At 38.4% G+C, this 22,888-nt stretch overlaps 1 protein-coding gene across 9 annotated transcripts in view; it reads right to left on the bottom strand.

Moving 5' to 3' along the window:
- The window catches only part of ESRRG (estrogen related receptor gamma), a 768,405-nt gene that overhangs the window by 49,132 nt on the left and 696,385 nt on the right, over positions 1 to 22,888 (bottom strand). For 8 of the 9 annotated variants that reach the window (XM_075595600.1, XM_075595606.1, XM_075595602.1 and 5 more), the window contains 2 exons: positions 16,090 to 16,200; positions 9,242 to 9,424 (listed from right to left, as the gene is read on the bottom strand). In XM_075595600.1, coding sequence (XP_075451715.1) covers positions 9,242 to 9,424; positions 16,090 to 16,200 — 294 coding nt within the window. The remainder of the gene's footprint in view (positions 1 to 9,241; positions 9,425 to 16,089; positions 16,201 to 22,888) is intronic. The other variant, XM_075595604.1, reaches the window with a different exon arrangement.

The raw sequence follows: 22,888 nt of genomic DNA, 5'->3' as shown, positions 1-22,888 counted from the left end.
AAATTACAATAGAAAGTTAGAATGAAAAACAGAAAGTAAAAATAAAGACATAGGGGGTAATTCCTTAAACTGTGACCCCATCAGCACAATCACAGTTCAAAGAATAAGATATAAAGGAAGTAGTGTGTGATTCCTAAAGCTCCAATAATGGGTATCACACCTTGATCGGCGCTACCTGCCATTAATTTGAATGGCAGTTAATGGCGATCTATTCCACAGCAAATCAGCTTTTCTCTAATAACAATGGTGCGGGTTTTACGTCTCGTTCGGTCGTCATGAAAAGTATTTTTGCGATTGTACAACCATTGCGCTGCAATAGATTTTAACTAATGGCGAAACTGCCCACTTTCCATTTGGATTCATTTCAATTCATGTTCTACACACATTTTTTTCGCCCCCCCCCCCACCTCAAACAAGGAGAGTTGATTTCAGTGGCCTAGTTAGTATTTTCTCAAGCATGGAAACATTTCGGAGGACATTCTGTTCCTTTATCTTCCTGTTATGCACATCTTTAAGAGCTTAATGTTTCCTGTCCTCCATTTAGGACAAGGGGACATTGTACATTTTTCTGAATGTCAATTAGACACTTACATTACAGAAATGGTGTTAACGTCATTTCAAAATTGGGATCTGGCCTCAATCAAATCATCCTCTACACTAAAGAACATTGTATTTCATTTAGTGCAGTGCCACTTTTTTTAACCCCTTCTGTGCTTTGCTTGGGGCCGGTAATAAAGTGGTTAGTGGTGTTTTGCTTTTAAACAACATAAATGACAGAAAAGTGAAAGCACCCAGCCATGTAACTCTCTATCTACAATATCCAATGCAAAAGTGGCCAAGTCGAGTCCTGAAGGGCCACCAACAGGTCAGGTTTTATGGGTATCCCTAATTCAACACAGCCACTGATTTAGCCACCTGTGCTGAAGCAGGGATATCCTTAAAATGTGACCTGTTGGTGGCCCAGAGAAATCGACTTGGTCACCTGTGTTCTAATGTATTCTTCCTCCCAGGTGAAATCCCACCCAAAATTAGCTCTGAAAAACATGCTATGAAAGAATAGCTATTCACCGTAACACTGCCTTGGAAGCAGGTGATCCCACTTTGAATCCCAGTGAGAGTTCTTCTCGTGGCCTTGGGCAAGACACACTGGCTGGTAGTCATGAAGCCGCGATGCAGGACACCGTGCCCAATCTGTGATAAGCAGCTATTCAAGTCAAAGGCAGTTACTGTCAGATTGGGCGTCTTGTCCTGTGGCTTATTGACTCACGGTCATTATCTTCTTGTTAGATTATAAACTCTGTGGGACAGGGAGTTATTGTACTTAGCCAATCCTATGTATAGATGTGCATACATTCTAAACACTATATTCTTCATTATTAGATTATTATCAATATTACATTAACCAATTACAAGTACTACCCTAGAATAGAATTTCCTCTCCAACAATGCCCTCTTTATCTCTTCTTGACTGTTTATTGGCTTTCTCTCCAAAGTGGACAAGTGACATTATCAGACTGGAATTAAAGCTTCATCCATGTTGTTCTATCCCAGGCAGCAGGGATTATGAGAGGGCCTTTATCCCACCTTCAATTTCCCAAGGGCTTTGGGTAGAGCTGCAAGAATGTGAAATGATGCTCCTTGAAAAGGTAAGGAAAACAATTGCTCTAATAAGATATATTTACCAACTTTGGAAATATAGCAAAAGCCCCAAAAGATAATCAATATAATATAAACTAGTTTTGTTAAGGGTTATTAATAATCTTCTACGCAATGTATGAAAGAATGCTACATTGGCTACACAGTTGCAGTGATCAGATCCAAATGGTAACGCAGTTCTTCACAGTGGTGGCAACTAGCTATGAAAAATGTATTTGCCAGCAATACGTCTTACAGGGGGATTTCCAAAGAAGGATGTGATCAGGGTGAAAAAGGGCTAGCAAATACAATTTGTGCAAACAATGGGCTGAGTAAATGGAGCTACAACTTTCATTTGCTTTACAATGTGTAAAGTTACCACACGTCTGAAAGGCTCATCTAGAGTAAGATTACGTGAGATAGTATGGTGATTCTAACAAGTACTTATGATGTCTACAGTTATTCCTGAGCTATTTCTGAAAAACTGTACAAACCAGGTAGTTTTGCCACCTTTAGGTAAAATAAATCGTGACGATCAGACACTGTTGGATAGCTAGGTGACCCAGGAGGTAACAAGAACCGAAGCTATATGACTAACTCGTACTACAGACAAGGAGCCTAAACTACATTATAGTTTGTAAGATTTCCAGTGGCTGCCGGGATCTTCCTGCTGCAGCTACCAGTAGAATGTGTTTAAAGTGCGGCACAAAATCTATTTGTCTTTGCAGCTTACAGTTCCGTTTACATATTAGTTTTATCATCCTGATCATGTGCTTCACAGTAAAACCCACCTGTTTTATTCAGGTTTGGAGAAATATGCATTTAAATCCCATGTTGCATGGACTCTCAATGATGATCAAGGCAGGTTAGACCCTAACAAGCAGTAAGAAAGATGCATATATTTTGTGATTTTTCTTATTGTGCTGCTTACAGTTAGATATTGAGTCTAACTTTGAGTAGCTACTCAACAAATCCTCCATTCAATGAAAAAAGCTATTGCAAATGATAAAGAAGGCATTATATGGCTATGTGAACTCGTTACTGCAAATACAATATTCATTTCGGGGAACTGAATCTTTAAGAATTGATAATGGGGCCCAGCACAGGCAAGGCATCTGCAGCCCGTAACCCTGCAAGAGCTACTCCTAATAAACAAGAAATATTGAGTCTGGGTGTACTATTGACACACATACACAGTATATATAGGTCAACCAGTATGGATTACTGCATGCTCATAATAGCTAGAGAGGAAGCCGTTTCAATAACTGACTAAGCACCTTCAGCATTTTCTGCTAACTAAGTTGCATCTAAATATTTTAATCTGACACGAATAACAGCAACAGATCCCTCCACTAGGCTGATAATCTTCTTATCACACCCTGTGAAACCTAGATCCCACCTTTGACTGAGCCTCCAACACGCTGCAGTCCATTCTCGCGAAAGGGCCAACAATGGCGAGAGAGAATGAAGTGGAGTGTGGAAGTACCTCCATATCTACATAAAAGTGATTAGAGGCGACAGCATTCCATTTTACAGCTCAATCATATTGTGTTAGCATGCGCTTATCCGAGCGCGGACAAAATTGAAAGAGAAATAAAAAAGACTCAGGCAGATAGGAAGCAGAAAAGCGAGGCATGAGCAATTTCCAAGGATATGAAAGGATGCTAATGGTGGGGTGCTGTCATTCTTAAAAAGGGCTATTAGGGCACCATCATCCGTTCTTGTGTCCTTACGCTTCTCCAGCTAAAGTCAAGCATTTCCCTAATGCTATTGTGATCTTTTCCATCCCCATGATAAGGCATGGCCATGCCTCACAACAAAATACTTTCCATTTATTTGATTTATAAATGCTAGTAGACTAATTCTATTTACTGATAAAGGCAGATGTATATGTATTTCTCTCTCCACATTTCCCCTTGGTGCTTTCTGTTCAGAAAAAAAAAAAATAACCTTCTGTAAAACAGATCCTGAACGGTATGTACCTGATTTTATCGTACAATAACTTCATTTTGAAACGGACATAGAAGAAGAAGAAGAAGAAGAAAAAAGGGGACATTACACCATATTTCGAGACATAATGTAGCAAAGCTGTTCATGGTTTGAAAGCTTAAGCAATATCACAGCTGGGGTTCCTACCACAGTGCTGCAAAGAACGGCGGGTTAATAAAGGGTGAATATGACTATTTACTCTACTATTTAACAAATAGATAGAAATGTATTTCTTCATTCCTAACAATATATGCCCATTTCAAATATTATAATATATATATATTTCTGCATATTATTTAAAGTTATGTCTGATAAGCATAACAATGTTTTTCTACCAGTATACAAAATGCAACCGGATTTCCATTGGTTTCAGGGTACAAAATGCAACCATATTATTCTAGATATTCTATATCCTCCAGAAGATTAAGGATAGGGATGAGAGCAGTTGCTTTTAATATCCCAGAGAGTTATGTAATTCCTATAAGTATAGATTTGTTCACTGCAAAAAGTAAAAGTATTCATATGAAAAGGTTTCAGCCGCTGTTACCCCCAGTATCACTAAATATTTATACATAAGGGGAAAAAACATGTTACTACATCCTGAAATCCACAGGTACAGTATCTCTAATGTATAAGTGCCATACAAAAAAATAACATCACTCAGTTATATCATTATTATTATTTCAATTGTATTTAGCAGATTTTATACATACTCCTGGGTACATATCTTTCATTGTCAATCATTAGCTCGCCCTTTGTCAGCCCAGCTCAGCCATGCTTCTCCGTCACTCATGAGAAGACCAGCATCTCAGAGACAGTGCCCGTCACATTTGCCCTTTAGCATGTCAAGCCCCCTCTGCAATTTGATTTTTGTCATCTGTGGCTAAATAGTGCAAAGCACAGATTATATCGCTGACCTTCCCTTATCGAAAAGCACAGGAAAGGATTGTTCTCTTTTTCTATTTAGTCTCTTAACATAAATGGGGTCAAATGGGCAGCAGCCGTTTCCAAGGCTACTCTGTGGATGGCAGGATTTCTTCCTCCCAGGTACTGAACTTAGCAATCTATTGGTGCTGTTACTTGTTTTATGAGGCAAACATATTCTGAAGCCCAGCATTATATGAGTGATAAACTAAACACTGCGATAGACCTTAGCTGGATTCAGCGAGACGTACTGTAGCTCGAACATGAAACTGGGCAAATGCTGGTGTTCTCCATGCTGACAACAAAAGTCTGTTGACTGTGTGACTTAAATGTATGTATCAATGCATTGTTCCCCCCAACCCTGCACTAAGGGGGTCCAGCACAGATAAAATGTATTTAAAAAAAACGTCGTTTGTTATTCATTTCTACATTTGTTGTGCTTTCTTTTGCCTCTTTTTCCATTTAATAAAGTGAATTCTAGATGGCTTACCACTCTCCTGAAATCCTACATAGTAGCATGGCATGTTTGTAATAGTGACTATACCATAAACAGAAAATGAAATAGCTATTCAAAAAGCTGTGCTGTTATGTTCAGCCAAGAAATGTCCTGCAGGTCCCTAGAGTGCCTAAGAGTTCTACTTTTCTGCAGGATCCACCCTTATCAATACTAGCAAAGAAATGTGCACACGAAAAGTGTACTGCAATGTAGAGCCCACGAGGTCTAAAGACAGAAATATTTATTATGTTGGACGCTGTGTCTGAAAACATACATCTTCTTACTTTTAATGCAACGTGCTCAAGACGCAGCGTCCGCCTTTAAATAAAACCATTGTGACCAACCAAAGCAATCTAATGGCTTTCTGTGCACACACGCCTGAGATGCTGATTTCAACCCTTTCCACTACTGGAGCTGGTTTGTTTGTGCCTTTTTAAATCAGGACTGCATGTACTAATCAAAGTGAAAGCCGGTTCTGGGCCTCCGCAGTGTGTGTGACTTCCAGCTTTATTGCTCCATTTAAATTTGCCTGATGTAGGTAGCTTCCAAAGATACAACTCAAACTCACCTATTTAACCAGCTCTGACTTAATTTGGGTCCTTTATTAGAAAACAGTGTAAGACAAAGTAGTTGGTGTGGTATAATACAGAGTGATGTTTAAATTAGTTTACAATTTGCTTGGGCTCATCTAGTACTGCTCTGAACAAAGCCATTCAGAAATGTCAGCTGCGCTCCTAACCACTGTAACAAATTGTTGCCCGAACGCTGCACACCTAATGACTTCAAATTAGCTTCACTGCAATATTGCCTGACAGTTCGTTACGACTGTTAGCAACATAGCTGGCGTATCATGACCAATAAATTGGTTTCAGTTGGGGCTTGGAAAGGGACTTCCATCAATTTGATTAAAGAAATTACTGTAGCATTCAAAGCATAAAGACAAACTAGTTTAGGGAGACAGAAAGAAGTTAAGTGTAGCAGAAACACATTGCTCATACTATTGAAAGCACTCACTGTGCAAACGCCTAACATCTGAATTTTATTTGGTTAAGATGTTGAATATTTCAGATAGTGCACAATGAATTGGATTGTTTCTAGCTAAAACTTTCTGCTGCTTACCAGTGTCTCAGTGTTTTTCCATAACGATACCAAAAAGTTTGATGTACTTTCTAATTAAGTAATTGTTCTGCGTCTTAGTTTTGAAATGCTTTCATTCTGGAGTTATAATGACACGGCATCGCTACGTGATGCACTGTTATCCCAGCCCTGAAAAGGGCGTAACACGGATGCATCCAAATACCCTGAGTTAAAAGGAAGCAAATATGGGCAGCGTTTTATATTAAAAAAAAAACAGATTCTAAAACCGTTGTCATGAAGGAGAATGGAGACAAGGCCACAGGGGTGAGATGTTCACATATATGGTGTATCTGCATAAAGTATGATGATCCATGGGACAATTTAATAACAAAGTTGTTACATGCAAATATGGTATGAGGATAAAGTAAATGCCTGTGATATGCTTTATAAATAAAATAAAAAAACATCACACCTTGGATTAAGTGGGGTATACACAGATTAATAATAAGTATAAACATGGGGTAGAATAGAAAGGCATGATCTCCTCTATGTAGAGTTCATTCTCTCAATATATGTATATTTCTGTATATATCTATATAAATACATTTAAAAAGATATATATATATATATATATATATATATATATATATATATATATATATATATATATATATATATACACACACACACACACACAAAAATAATTGTTATATTCCTGATGCACTCAGGTGAGTGTAGCGGAGTTGCAACAATTCCTTCTGTATATCACTCCTGAGGCAGTGGGGAGGTCCCCTGCCATCTTCTCCAGGCAGCACCAGCACGAAAAAGATGAGACCACACTACTGTACACACTTTGTGCAACCAGGATCTACACCTTTGTTCAAATACTATAGACACATATACTGTACGTAGGTCTGTCAGTTTCCAACATGTCACCATGAGATGGAATTACAGCTGAGAAATACAAAGTTCTTGACCTATGCATTTTATGTCATATGTTAAACTCTATGTTTGTGAGGAGGGTTTTTGCACGTGGAATACAAAAGTAGGTAAATTGATAATACTACAGGCCAAAAATCAATAGTATTATCCCTGACAAACGATAGTACTATCATGTTTAAGGATATGTTATTGACTTTTCTTCTTTGTATGCCTTTCTAGATTATTATTTTCTATCTATCCATGTTTTACATCAGCATAATTAATCTCTTAAGTGTAACCTGAATTTATCGAGACAACTCCAGTCCTCAAGACCTCCCAACAGGTCAGCTTTTTAGGATATCCCAGCTTCAGCACAGATGGCCCAATCAGTGGCTTTGAGCCACCTGTGCTGAAGCTGGGATATCCTTAAAACCTGACCTGGTGGGAGGTCTTGAGGACTGGAGTTGAGCATCCCTGATTTAGACGACAATAATACAAAGTAGGGATGTTATTTATCATGCTGCCACGTGTGCATCAGATGATACATACACTTTATAGCTATGGGTGAGGTTTACTAAGCTCCAATAAGGGATATCAGAGCTCGTCTCACGTTAACGGACATTCATGTCAATTGGCTGGGATCGAGCTCCAATACCCATTTTTAGAACTGAGTGATTCCCGGACTATATTGAGGACTCTTGGCACTTTATTGATACGGTCTCAATAAATTTAAAGACATCATTCTTAAATCTGCATAAAAAGTTTGACATTACTAAACACAACCCAAAATGGGACCAGTTGTATATTCCCAGCACCCTATTATTCCATAATCCCATAGCTGTCCTGTATGGCTACTCATTTGCATTAGCGCATGCACTGAAGAAATATTTATGGTGTCACTGGCCAGATGAGTGATAGTACCATTCTAGAAAGCATGTTCCTCCTCACAAATCCCAATAAACCTTTTATTTCCTCAACTCCCTCATGATTGCTTTAGAGGAGTGAAACAATGGAGCTGATAGATTTGCAGTATAATGTGAATTCCTAAAGTTTTGGAGCTGCATGTGAAATGTTACTGCACTACACAAGTGCACAACGTTGTTTAATAGAGAGCCTAAAGCAAGCCGCTAACATGGGGTTGGTAACCTCTGTGCATTCAGTATGCAGGCTTCTAGGCCTTAGTTTATCAAAATGTTTGTCTTTTTTCATTGGCTGCCAGATGGGATTACAATATATAGCCTCAAAAATATGTGTCTTATGTTGTAGAAGTAGCAAAGGGATTAAGCATGAGAGTAATTTAAATGGGCTAAGTACAATTAGGTAATGGATAGAATAACCATGGACTTTGTGCAATGAAAGATAGATGAGTGTCTACTGGATTACACAGAGTAGAAGTTTTTTAAGCTATTTTATTCATAAAAAAATGTATTCTTATACAATCCTGATAGTGGAATTTGGAGGTGAAATGGACACTGTTCTGAAGAGCTTTGAACTGATGCTGGTACAGGTGGATAAAGTGACTTTATCAGTGTCATATGAATCTGCTCTTGGGCGTTCAACCTGGTTGCTTTTACGCCTCGGTCATACCAGCTTTCTACTTTTCCAACATATCATCTTCTATACACAGAAATCTTACAACATCGAGGATTATATACAGTGACAACTCAATTTTCTTTTTCAAGTGATCACAGGGGGGGCATTTTAAAAAGGATTATGCTATAGTTTTTGATTGCAAAACAAGTTCAAAATTGCACATACATGCATAATGATCTGAAAATGAGCTAAAGTCTGCCCCTTGCACATAACTGAATTTGGCTCAGTTTTAATCTTTTCTTTTATGTCTTTTTGCAACAACTGTTTCACTAACACCAGGCCCAATGAATGTACCCAACATAGCTTTAGCATGCCAGCGTGTCATTGCTAGGATATGGATACATGACCCCTCTTCATTTGATAAATTATTGATAATTTCGAAGTGGCTACACACATAAAATAGTGATTTAAAATTGTGTAGAAGGATGTTAAAAATGTTTATTTTTCATGACAAAATGTACTGAGAAAATGCACACTAGTTTAAGTTTCTGCGACAGCACTGAAGTTGCTGCAGTGAAAACTATAATTAATTTCTTCTTTTTATGTGAAAAAAAAAGAACATAAGATTAGCAGCAATGTATTGTTCCATTTAGTTGTCTTTCATACCTGGAATATGCTTAGCCCATCCGATGATTACAACCAATTCTCTGTCAGCCAGGTCACAAAGGGTAGTGAGGGCTTTGATGTCACTATCGGGAACAGTGGGGTCTGGCATGGCATAGATCTTCTCCGGTTCAGCCACCAGCAAATGTGAGACAATCTTGTTATCTGAAAGAATAGACCACAGCACTGCAGGATCAATAGCAGTATCTCTTCATTTCCAAAAATATAGCAATCATCTATGTATCATTATATTTTGAGAACCTCTCATACATCATAAAATGATAAGTTAGAAATGCGCTTCCTGAATGAACACGTTACAATGTATCGCTCTGACAACCAAGGTTTATCATCACCTAAATTATCCAAATATTACCATTTCTTCGATTTGCTTTATGGTTAAAAAATAACTGAGATAGATCATGTATAGATTTGTACACGGTATCATTTTTACGCAAGAGTCATCTTATTGTTTGATGTGACATCAACTGCTTATCCCATAAAAGTGCATATCATGTTTGATGCAATGAAATAAATACAAACGTTGAAATACATGTCCTGTGCTTGCACACTGGGAGTCCCTCGTCAACAACCACAAAGGATAAAGACCTTTTCCGATCCAGGACGCCACTGTCGGAAGCGTTTGCAGTAAGTTTAGGAAAAGGTCGCTCGCCTGCCTTTGATGTAGATGGCCAGTGCCGTTTACGCCACCTCAAACCTAGCGGATGTTTTGACACTAATGAGAGGTGAAATGATGCCTGTCGGATTCAGAATAAATGCCCCACTAAAATGATGCCACTGTCTAGGAAAACGCTGATACAGTATATCAACCCCACTATTTCTCACCCATGTTTTAGAATCTATAACAGTGTTTTTCCACTGTGTTTCCTAGGAACTCTTGGGTTCCCCCAGACATCCCTAAAGGGTTCCCTGTAATTTTCAGGTAATTTGAAAATTGTACCAAATACAGAAGAATTTGCAATGCATCTGATCACAGACACGCTATTAGAGAGGGTAGGGGTTCCTTACAATGCATCTGATATCAGACGCGCTATTAGAGAGGGTTGGGGTTCCTTACAATGCATCTAATCCCAGACGCACTATTAGAGAGGGTTGGGGTTCCTTACAATGCATCTGATATCAGACACGCTATTAGAGAGGGTAAGGGTTCCTTACAATGAATCTGATATCAGACGCGATATTAGAGAGGGTTGGGGTTCCTTACAATGCATCTGATATCAGACGCGCTATTAGAGAGGGTTGGGGTTCCTTACAATGCATCTGATCACAGACACGCTATTAGAGAGGGTTGGGGTTCCTTACAATGCATCTGATCTCAGACTCGCTATTAGAGAGGGTTGGGGTTCCTTACAATGCATCTGATCTCAGACACGCTATTAGAGAGGGTTCAGGTTCCTTACAATGTATCTGATCTCAGACGCGCTATTAGAGAGGGTTGAGGCCCAGCATAAATTCACTATATACTGTAATTATATGGTTCCTTTACCCCAAAAAAAGTTTTAAAGAACCTAGATGAGAATTTAGTCAATGGTGAATATGGATGCAATTTTATTTCTCTATTTGCTGTGCAGGTTTGTATTGAGCACAATGAAATTTTTAGGACCCATACATATGTGCAAGTTTTGATACCTTTTTTTTTTAATCAATGTGAAAATCAATAACAGAAATTGCAATTTTTGAGATTAAAGTCCACAATGATCCCCTCGGCACATTAGAAAATATGATATAAAAAAGCACTGCAATCCGCTTAAATCATAATTAACATTATACTAATCTTTTTTCTGCAAGAGGTAACTGCAACATATTGCTTTGAAAAGAAACCTGTCACAAGCCCCCTCCTTCCTGTTCACACAGATGCAGCAGGCATTTTTACCCCTATTAACACAAATTGATTGTAATTCTGATATTTGAGCCTAGGAACGTGGACTTGATACATTGTCTATTCTTAATAGCTTGTGTGTGTATGTGTATATATATAAATATATTTATATATATATATATATATATATATGTATGTATGTATGTATGTATATATATATATATATATATATATATATATATATATATATATATATATATATATATAACATTTTAAGTAAAAGTTACCGAATAAGTGTCACTGCTTTTTTAATTGATGGTTTGTGTTCTAATATTTAATTTATTTTGCTAATATGGTTTCTAAAAATAAATAGATCAAAGTGCAGACAGATAATGGAGTGGAACCTGCAAATTGTAATAAATCCTCATTTTTTTGGGACAGGAAAGAAGAGAATGAAAGAATTAGGCAGCTCACAAAGCGATTCTGGACATTTATTGTTAAGTTGAGCTTAAAAATAATCAAACTTGTAACGAGAGATTTTTTTTCTGGAACAAACCAGGATAAATCCGTGATAACTGTATAAGACAATGAGGTTTATTTGAAATCCACAGTTCCGCTCGGATGCAAGAGGGAACCAACAGTGAACATTTACTATACCATTTTGCATCCTAAATAACATTAGTGCTGCATCTACACAACAATCTCTAAATAGCCCCCAGTGTTCAGTGTTTATTTTAATTACAATTAAATCAATGTAATCAATAAAATAATTAACATGAGAATTCAAGAGAATTGCACAGCATCATTTCCTCTCGCTGCAACAAGATAAGTAGAAAAGCTCTTTTTTTTAAAATTGTTTTACCAAATCTTCTTGTTTTAAGAAAAATAACCAAGAATACTGCACATTTCCACTTCTGCTTCACATATTTTTCAGCTGGTATTATTCTGACAACATAACAAAACCTTTAGGCAGGACACTGGGATGCTCCATTAAAATGTAGCGGACACACAGATCAGCAAGGTCTGTACAAGTCAGGCACCCTAACCCTTCCTATTTCTCTGCAAACAAAATGCAAATGAACCCAAGCGTTCTTCTTTAAAAGGATGAGGAAATCTTCTGCGTGCTCTGAAAACCCCCAGCGCTGAGGACATTGAATAGCCATAAGCACTGTTTCCAGGTAAATCTTATTTAATGCTTCCCTAATTGGAATCAATAAGACCCAATTTTCTGCTGCTCCTCTTTTGGGCGCCAGGGTCTGGAAAATATCCGAGGCCCAAGCTCTGAAACAGCAGCGCAAAATAATGTCACTGTTCATCAAACCCTTTTTTTTGTTTGTTTTGTTTTTGTTTTGACAGCTTTGGAAAATTACACTTTCTAAATGCTTAGCGCTAAACAAAAACCAGCTAATTAGACGAGCAAGGCTAAATTAACACAGAAAGCCTCTAGTCAGTGAGTAATGATTTCAGAAGAGGTTGGTTTATCTTCGACAAATGGGGCTTACTGAAATTGGTGTAGTTATCTTCTTAAAGGGTATTGTAACACACGACTCCACCATAATCTCGAGTTGCAGAATAGAGGCATCAGACGGCTGTTAACCTACATCTCGTTTAATAGCATTTTGTAAGTGACACTGTCAACAATGACAAAAGTAAATAAATTCAAAGCGGGTAATCTCTGCATCATGAAATCCAGTGAAATTAAACCTCTAATGAAATTAAGCATTATGGTTTATTACATTTTATAGTATTATCTGAAAGTTTTCATTATAATGCATCAAATCTGCTTAATGCCGCCCTAAAATGTATTTACAGAAGGGTGGAACAGCTTATTCAAACTGAGTAGCGGATGCCAGATTGGACAATTGAAGGTATAATCAGCGTAATGTTTTTTGGAAAGGCAAAAGGAAACTATGCCATATGTTCACTTAAGCCTTAATTTTATGTAAAACTGGTTGTTTTTTTCCTTTGACAAAGCTAAAATGTCCCTTTGCTTACAGTTTAAAGTCTGTTATATTTGGTGTTTCCTGTACACATCTCATTCTACTGAACTCAGCAGCGACCCCTCTTGGCTACAATGAGAATCTGTAGCCATACTTATTTTACTTATCTTAGTAATTGCTTCGTGCAATTCAGACTGCTACATCTTTAGTGAAAGATGCTGATGACTCTCGTTAACATCATGGTTTTTAAAAAGCCACGCGTTATCTCATGCACATATGAGCACATGAATATACTAAAACAGTTTGGAAAGTGACATAGAGTTAGATGTAGAAGGAGCACAGCGTCCACTTGATAGTCCTGGCTGGATACTATTGTAAGGTAAAGGGCACTTGCCCCTCTGTTTTACCTCTCAGTGACTGTTATACCTTTGGCCATTATCCTGTGGGAGGTTTTATTTATAGAGGGACTTATCTGTGTGGTTGCTAGGTGGGCACCACTAGGTCCCCAGACCTCCCCAAGTTGGATACTACTGGACATTATTCTACATGCTTTATGGACACTAGGACAGTATTCTCTATATTGAATATTATCAACATTTACTACTAAGGGTAAGTAGGTGAAGCACCACTCATCATACTATCTACTTGTTGGAAAGTGACATATTTGGGGAAACGTTTCATGAGAATTTGGAGGTTCCTGGCTCATAAAAGTCATGAAAATGTATGTATTTTTTTTGCAAATCAGTTTGGTTATAACTTGCCTTTTAAAAACGGCACAATAACATTTCTTACGACTCTGTACAATTCAACCCACCCAATGGGGTAAAGTATATATACCCCGAAATCTGCTTTCGGGTAAAAACCCCATTCAAATCAATGGGGATTTTCATCCTGAAATGTCCCAAATGTCCAGGTGAGATTATTTACCCCTATGTATCTATCACTGTAGTATACACATTATCTTCCTGTTTTATATATAACTTTACAATGAGATTTCTTAAAATCTTTGAAATTATTATTAATAATAATAGTAAATTAATTCTCATAGCAAAAAAATATTATCAAAAAATGAGAATATCCACTGTTTACTCGTTACTTCCCAGGCTTATCCCAAGGTTCCACAGAAAATCTGCAGTTTCCTTCTGTGAAAAAATGTAGCAAAAACGTCACGCTTTGCAAAAACATCCCCAAGTATTAATATTTAATGTGCAAGGTCACATGGCTCTTTATATACTACCTTTTACTGTCATTTGGGTGAAATATCCAGTCATTTCACAACATTCTGTCAAAATTGGTGACATTTTAGAAATTCCTGGGACTTTTTGAAAAATGAACGAATTTATGGGGGATATGAAAATGCCAGGGAAGCCCGCAAAAAAAATCACAAACTAATGTTAGTGACAGTCGCACAACCCTAGTAATTCATTACAATATAGCTCCTCTGATGCAGGGAGACTCAACTCCAGTCCCCCACCAACAGGTCAAGTGTTACGGATACCCCAGCTTCAGCACAGGTGGCTCAATCAGTGGCACAGTCTACAACTGAGCCACTGACTGAGCCACCTGTGCTGAAGCTGGGATATCCTTAAAACCTAACCTATTGGGGCGTCTTGAGGACAGAAGTTGAGCCTCCCTGTTCTAATTGATGGATGTCACTAAAGTGATGAAAAGTGCAGCAAACTTCTGGACATCCACTGAGGAGTCATTCAGTTATCAGCATATGTGCTTTATTCCCACTAGAGCTACAGTAGATACAAGAAAGTGAGTGCATATGTTCCACCTTTTATCTGCTGTTCCACCTACCTAGAAGGGATATCGCCCGTGTCTTGTGACAAATGCATTGCCAATTTTGCAAAATTTACTGCCTAGTACAATATGTTAATAAAGCATTAATGGCTACCTAAATTGACTACTAAAAAAAAAAAATCTACCAACTGTCTTCTTCTTTTTATGTATTCCTGTTCAATACAGAGAAAGGGAAGGTAGCGTGTTCACTTCTGTAGTTATAAATTAATGAGGCTCCTAATGTATTTTCATTGGGAGGTTGAGTAGTCAAACTCATTTAGTTAGTGAAAACTACAAAAAACCACTTTCTTGTGAAATCTGAAACTAGAAGCTCCAATGAGCTAATGATCATTGCACGAATCATTTTATGCACTTCAGAATAGAGAGATAACAGCGGTAATATTTGCTCTGTATAAATCATAGCTGAATAGGCATTCCTTCCAAATTAGGCTTTATTACTGTCCGTATCCATTAAAGGATATTTTACTGGAGGGGGCCTTTAATGCATTGCAACGGTAAATGAGTGAAAGCAGCGTTTCATGGTGAGGACATCCTCTGCCATTGAAAATGAACCTGCTGCATAGAAAGACATACTGAATGGGACTACACCTAATCATTCTTCTAACTCGGAAAACAGGGGCTCAAAAATAAGACTGGAAATAGAGAGCCAGATCAGCTTGTCCACATTTGAAACCTTCTAACTTTTACAAAAACAAGCAGAGAAACTAGTACTTTGAGGACGAAGCCTTCAATAGGTCACTACTGTTGCTTGGATGGTATCGAGGACAAGCATCACACAGATTCAACATGGTCTATTTAGCAAAGATCTGTGTGGGGGATTCATATATTCATCATGAAAAGAAATCTTTTAGGAAAAAGGGCTGGTGATATCTACAAACACTCATGGTCTGAGAAGACTGGAAGTCTATAGAGGTACCCAGTGCCATTATGAAATGTACCATATTTCATTTTAGGGAAACAGTTAACACCCATGAAATATTGAGGCCTTGAACGAGCCAGAAGATACCCTCTGATGCTAGAAGGCATCTTATAAAATAACACTGTTTAGTCAATATAGGCCTAAATGTTGCTACAAGCTGCTTTAAATAGATAGGTGCAACTACAACAGACAAAGTAAATATCCATTATTTCTTTTATGAACAAATAGATGAAGGTGATGGACAATAAACAATGTATTTGAAATGTTGTTATTTGGCACAGTGCTTGGAGTAGAGATAATGTCCATAACTTGGTTTACCACAGGCAGTCACCGTAACCGACATACTTACATGGCTTTTTGGCTGGTTGGACAAGCTGAGGATTCAGGTATGGGCTGTTCTCTGCATCTATCCTGCGCTTGTACTTCTGTCGACCTCCACGCACTCTGTCTAGACGCACCCCTGAAATAACAGAATCATTTTACCAGGTTAAAAACAGAAATTATACGAAATTGTAAATGTATATCATATACTACAGCAAGACATTCATTCCAAATAACCCAGGTTTCTCCTTCACTAAGTACTGTAGTGTGAAGCAGCAATATTCAGTATAACAGTGTGTCAGGATCATACAATAGATTCACTGCACTAATGGTTAGTGTATGGCAAAGCTCATAGGACAATTCAGGTCTCTTCTTCAGGTATGTATAAATGGACAACAAGGAAGGACGAGTGGTATGTCTGTAGAAGTAAAGGCACTTGGCACTATATGGTACTTTGGAAGAAGAAGTTTAAAGGAAAGCATTAAGTCTTAGTGTTGTGCATGAAGAGATGACTTGAGTGGAGTCATCCTAAAATCTTGTACCTTGAAGCATCTCTTTACCTAACTATGTGTTGATTTTCTCCTTACCACCAGCATACTGATGGATGTCCCCTTGATAGTACCAAAGACCTATAGAACATTGAATTGTTTTTTGCAAACGTCACAAAAAACAAACGTGGGTTTTCATCTCCACACAGCAGAGGCCAGTGGTCCTCCCCATTACACGCTATCATTGAAACATTTGGGATATTCTAATATTCACTAATAAATCATTGTTTTGCAGTCTGTAATGTTCAGTGCTGTCAGTGTTGGAAGGCATTGCAACACATTGTACTGTAAATAAAAAAATCTTATGGCACATGTGTTTTTTAACCAGTTTTAGCTGCAGTGTACCTCACACATAGCACATATAGGGCTTCTAAATTCTAACCACTCGGGCACTGCACACATCACGCGTCACGGGCTATTGACTATATTATCACTTTCTTGCCTCTTTTCACTAAGCAGTGGAGGAAACACAAAGATATAACATGGGTATCTGATATAACATTGGTAGCTGCTGATAGGGTTTATGCCATGACGTGGTTGCAGGCTTAAACATGTTTTGGCCAAAAGATTGAACTAAATGACCCACACTTATGAGAAGATAAAACATGAATAAATGAATCAAATAATGTGTGATATTGGATGTGCATTGGGGCTTCTTTGTTTACAGTCCTATATTTGAGGTCACTCTCCGAATAGATCTCCAGTTGCCCCAATTAAATATATAATGATATAATACTGTGGGACTGGGGTTTGAGCTGAGACTGTGTATGTCTAACTGTAAATTGTTGCAGGCGGATCGACCACTGAAGAGGTCAATGACTAATCTGAGATTCCACAATACATTTAAAAGCAGACATGAAATGTTCCTTTGCTAGAAGAGATCCAAAGGGGATATTTGCAGCAAATCACTAGATGAAAAGTAGAACTATGAAAGGCTGCCCAGCATTTTAATAGCAATGAGCAGAAAATGAACTCTGCATAATTCAGGTGCCATCATCCCGCCTGTTTGGTGGCTGATTTCATGGATGCAAAAGATGGATAGCACAGAAAAGCAGTGTGTTTAATCAAATAGTAATGGGACTGCAGTCTAAATTTAAATAATATAAATCTGTTGTAATCAATCATTGTATTTACCTCTACTTCACACAAGGATCTGTGCATAAATACAGCTCACTGAATATAAAGTGCAGAAGAGCTTAAGATGGATAATGTCTGATAAAAACTCTGTTGTTTTTTTTAATGTTTAACTTTTTATATTGAGCCAGCCAGTGAGGAATAATAAAAACCCAGAACTAAGCATGGTCTGGAAGTGATTTAAACAAACCCTTTGAATATTACTGTTATTATATGTGTTACTATTGGTTATACGTGTGAATGGGAAAGAAGGAAACATTCATTTTATAATGGACAATGTTTTTCAGTATTATATTATTACTACATTTTAAATAGCTATATCTTCTGAACAAATCAGATCAGCAAATTGACATTAAAGCAGAATATTTATGTGTGTGTGTGTGTGTGTTAAGTAAATCAGTTTTGTAGTATTAGATAACAGTGAGTTTTTATTATTATTATTATTCAACTCTTAATGCCATCTTTAATGAGTTTTAAAGCATCTTTTGCTTTCTATAGCAGGTTTTAGCCCATCTCCCAAGCAGTGCAAGATCTTTGCAACACTTTCCTGTTTGTGATCACTTGTTACCAATGTTCCAGGCAGTTTGAGCTACAAACTGTAACAATAGTCAATGTTGCCTTGGTAAATATCAGGATACATTGTAGCTGCTGAGTTACACTAACGGAAAGATTGATTGAAACTGAAAGTTAGCCATTATGTTAGGTACACAATCAGGAATGTTATAGATTTATAGTAGGAACATCAAACGATTGCCATGTAAGAATGGCGAATTATACATTGTCACATGCTGTACATATTAAAATGGGGGGGGGGGAGAGAGGGGAAGGGGTACTGTTGCTTTAATCCAGAAATATTTTGGCACTGACAATATGCAGCACATAATCTTACAGGGTAAGCACCTACCATTAAAGCTTCCTGTCTATTCAACTCATACTCTGCCATCAAATGGGTAACATTATCCTTTGCACTGTCCTGACTCTCATTCTGTGTCCCACCCTATCAATCATGTTCTGTGTGCATTAGATTATGCATTTTATCTCCCCAACTAGGCTGCCCATTCCTCCTCTCTTTCACACTTGCTATTCTCTTTGCAGTTGCTGGTTCCCAATACCGGTATTTTTCATGGAGAGGTCTTTTTTTCTACAACTGAGCTGACCACTCTTTGCATGTGAAACCAGAAGTATAGGACTTCTATCGTTTGGGACCAGATCCACGGGGTATTTCCTAAATAGATTATATTCCGGTTATTAAGTGTTCAGGCTGCTGTAATACACATTTGGTTAATTTAAGGCTACGTGTAATTGTACATTGACTTTCTATTTATAATCCTGCCATGGAAAATTATTTATTCAACAAATGTGGCATCCTTTTATAGTGCCACATTGACATCAGATAATGTGACTTGTCTGAGAGCTACTGTAATCAATTTACTGCAGATCTGGGGCAAAAGTGGCAAGCTCAGGTGAAACTGAAGCCGCATCCACATATAGGGTATGGTAGAGCCAGTCCATTAGACACTTGCATTTTGCTGAAAACGAAGTCCCATATCATCAAACAAGATAAAAGCCATTACTCACACCAACGCTTTCTTGCTCTTTAGCGCTATAAAGCCAAATATTTAGTACATGAAGCGAATCATCTATAACTATCCCAACACTTTCCGTTCAAATAACACAACAGAAATATTAAGGGCACCTAGAAAAACAGCTCTGAAAGAAGGAGAAACCTTTTTAAATGCAGAGGGAATAAGAAATGCAACAAGCTGTTACACCTACTGGAATCCTCTTTACAGCTCAATCACCGCAGAGAGGTAAAGACTTTATTACAGAAATAGAATCCGTTTAACACATTCACTTAGTACCCAGGTGATGGGGTAGAAAGGGAATCTTATTTATTGCTGTTGGCTTGATACAGTAAAAATGTTCTACATTTCTGTATTTTGTTCTGTGGCTAAAAAAGCTGTTACAGTAAATAATCACAAGGAAGCATCATTTGAATCCCTTTTAGTTTTTGGAGGGCCATACAAGTACTGTGCCTAAACTGTGCAGAACAACGCAGACTTTCAAACAGAAAAAACACGTGTGTTTTTTTATATCAAATGCATTAAATGCTCACTGTATGTTATATGTATGCAATGTTATCTTTATAAAACACTAGCTAAAGTACCTGGCTTCGTGCGGGTTGCAGTACTCTGGAGTCATCTTTTTCATTGCAGACTTGAAACTGTGACTCAATCGATAATGGCGCCCAATTTAACCCGATCAATAAGTCCACCTTGCAGTGAGTGAGGCTGCACCTGTAACCCCCAGTCACTGAGACGCCAACCCCAAATTATAGTGACATCCACTCTCTTCACTGACACACACCCTCGGTGACCTTCCCCCTCAGTGACACTCACACCCCATCAGTGACCTTACTCTCTTACACCAACCATATCTCCCCCTCCCCCTCTTACGCATCCACCTCTCACTCCCCCTCTCATCCTCTCCCTTCCCCCATGTATTTCCCTCCCCCCTCTGCTGTAACTTCCTCCCCCTGTCTCACTCTTCCTCCCCCTCTTACACACCCACCTCTCCCCCTCCCTCAATTACATCCCCACCTTCCCCCTCCCATTTACACCCCCATCTGTCCCCCTCTCGTTCCTACACCCCCACCTGTAACCCTCCCACTGTTACACCCCCATGTCTCCCCCTTCCTTTTTTTGCACTCCCACCTCTCCCCCACGTACACCTCCACCTCTCCCCCATCCCTTTCTTATGCCCCCTCTTCCCCACCCTCATCTCTTTTACGCCCCCACCCCTGCGGCCTACACTCTCCCCAAATGGAATGTCCAGAAGCCCACCAGAAAAGTGCGGCGACCAATCACAAAGCAAAGGCTAATCGAGAAACTGACCAATCAGTGACCTTACAGAGAGGGACCAACCGATCAGAGGAGGAGCAGTTAAAAATAGGAGAAAAAAACATTCCAGAAAAAATAGCTCCCAGGTGCACAACCCTATTGTCCCTTTAGTATGCATAAGGGATCTAGGTTTCATGGTTTTGGAGCTATGGCTCTGAAAGACAGATACCGGCTATTTTATTATTATAGATTATTGTTAATATTTTGATAAAGAAGAACAACCTGAGGTGGTTTATCTTGTGAGACAATGTATCCCAAACAACCGCTGATAAAAACACATTGTGGCTGCTAGACAAATCCCTGGCCACCTTGGGAAGTTTGTGGCTACTATGGATAGATCTATGCATTCCAAGGGATCACTGGGAAAATATTAATCACTCGGCTTTGTTTTTCATAAATAAGTCTACCCTGGAATTCAATGTAATATCCTTCATCAGAACCATCACTCAACCAGCATTCAAAGTAAGAGAGTTAACAAGACCATCACTACGAAATGAACATGTCTTCTTTTCCTCCATTCTTGTTTCAAGAGGCAAAATGCATCATAAAATGTAAACAAGACAAATTAAAATACCTTTATTAAGCTTAGGAGTGGCTCAGTGAGTAAAGACACTGACTGACACTGAGATTGTTGCAGGGGAGCCTGGTGCAATTAACAGAGTCGGCTCCTTGTGACCTTGGGCAAGTCACTTTATCTCCCTGTGCCTCAGGCACCAAAAAAAAACAAAACAGATTGTAAGCTCCACAGGGCAGGGACCTGTGCCTGCAAAATGTCTCTGTAAAGCGCTGCGTACAACTAGCAGCGCTATACAAGAACATGTTATTATTAATTTTATTATTATTATATGCTTGTCAGTATATTCAACAGCATTCATATATATTAGACTTCAGCAACATTGGCTGTTCATACCCTTGAAAATAGTGGTTAATTATCCAGTTACTAAGGGAGGGCCTCCTAAATTGTGATGTTATGTGCCACACACACACACTATTTTGCTATTATTCTGCACTGAAGTAGTGTGACCACTTTTAGATACTGTTGTGCCTCATTACAATACTAGCCACCCCTGCTAAAAAAAAAAAGTTTCCAAAAAATGAAAAAAGGTGTCAATACACAAGGATGATAATAATATAAACTTAATAACAATATTGAAACTTTTCGTTGTGTTACAGTTTTTTTCTTTAATTATTATTTTTGAGGGTTATGAGTTTCTTTTATCCTTAAATATTCAAAACCAGAGACAGAACATAAAACACAGACAAAGCTCAGTTATAGCACATCCAGTGAAACTCATACACGGTACAGTGCCTAAATATATATGTATAAATATCTATTAAGTAAAATGGTCTTTTAGTTTAACATTTTTGGCCAAAATTGTTGTAAGCCCCTGAGCGAACTGCACGGCAGACCACAATTCAGGGGTCCCTAACGCTAATATAAATTCTTAATAACCTGTGTAATAACAGGAAGAATGATTTATAGTAAATCTGTCAATATTAGTTGCAAAGTTCTAAGTCTGATTGAAGCTTTTATTAACCTGTACATTACCAGGAAAAGCACTCTGTATTAGAGTTGTCACAACCATACTGCAAGCACGCAAGTTCCCCTGAGTGGAAGATGCTATGGAGTGAGCCCTTAACCATTTAAATGTGGGAGGGGGTGAGCTACAATTAGGTAGGAGGTTGCCACCCTCCAATCAGCCATGACTAGCTGAACAACAATTGTAAAACATACTGGACACCTAACAAGCTCCTATTGAACCCCCAAAATAACTACAACATATATATAAGCATATGAGTGTCACAGAGGAGTGCTACTGAGCATGGCATGGCATGGCATGTCATGGCTTATATATATGTTGTGGTTATTTTGGGGGTTCAATAGGAGCTTGTTAGGTGTCCAGTATCCTTACACTGGCGACACACTTTATTCGAGCTCGGTTAGTCCCACGAATTCGGGTATACTCGGGTGTATTGAGGTTTGTGACTGTTTTCTGCCCGAGTGCATTGCGTTATTTTCCCGGCAGGGATTGAAGCATTTTATTCCCGCTGGCTGCAATACTGCACAGTATATATATATATATACTGCATTACAATTCATGAATTTATGCCATCTGGTAGACACGCGAAGCATTGCAGCCTATTAAATCCTAATCATTATCGTTTAACAGATCAGCCGCCCGTCAGCCAGGCATGAACCATGGCTGGGAAGGCAAACGCAACGGGGCTTGTCTGAGGTGAGGAG

Source organism: Ascaphus truei, chromosome 4 (genome assembly GCF_040206685.1).
Source record: "Ascaphus truei isolate aAscTru1 chromosome 4, aAscTru1.hap1, whole genome shotgun sequence".
NCBI lineage: Eukaryota > Metazoa > Chordata > Amphibia > Anura > Ascaphidae > Ascaphus > Ascaphus truei.
The sequence above is the reverse complement of the archived record's forward strand: the minus strand, read 5'-3'. Positions and strand labels throughout refer to the sequence as shown.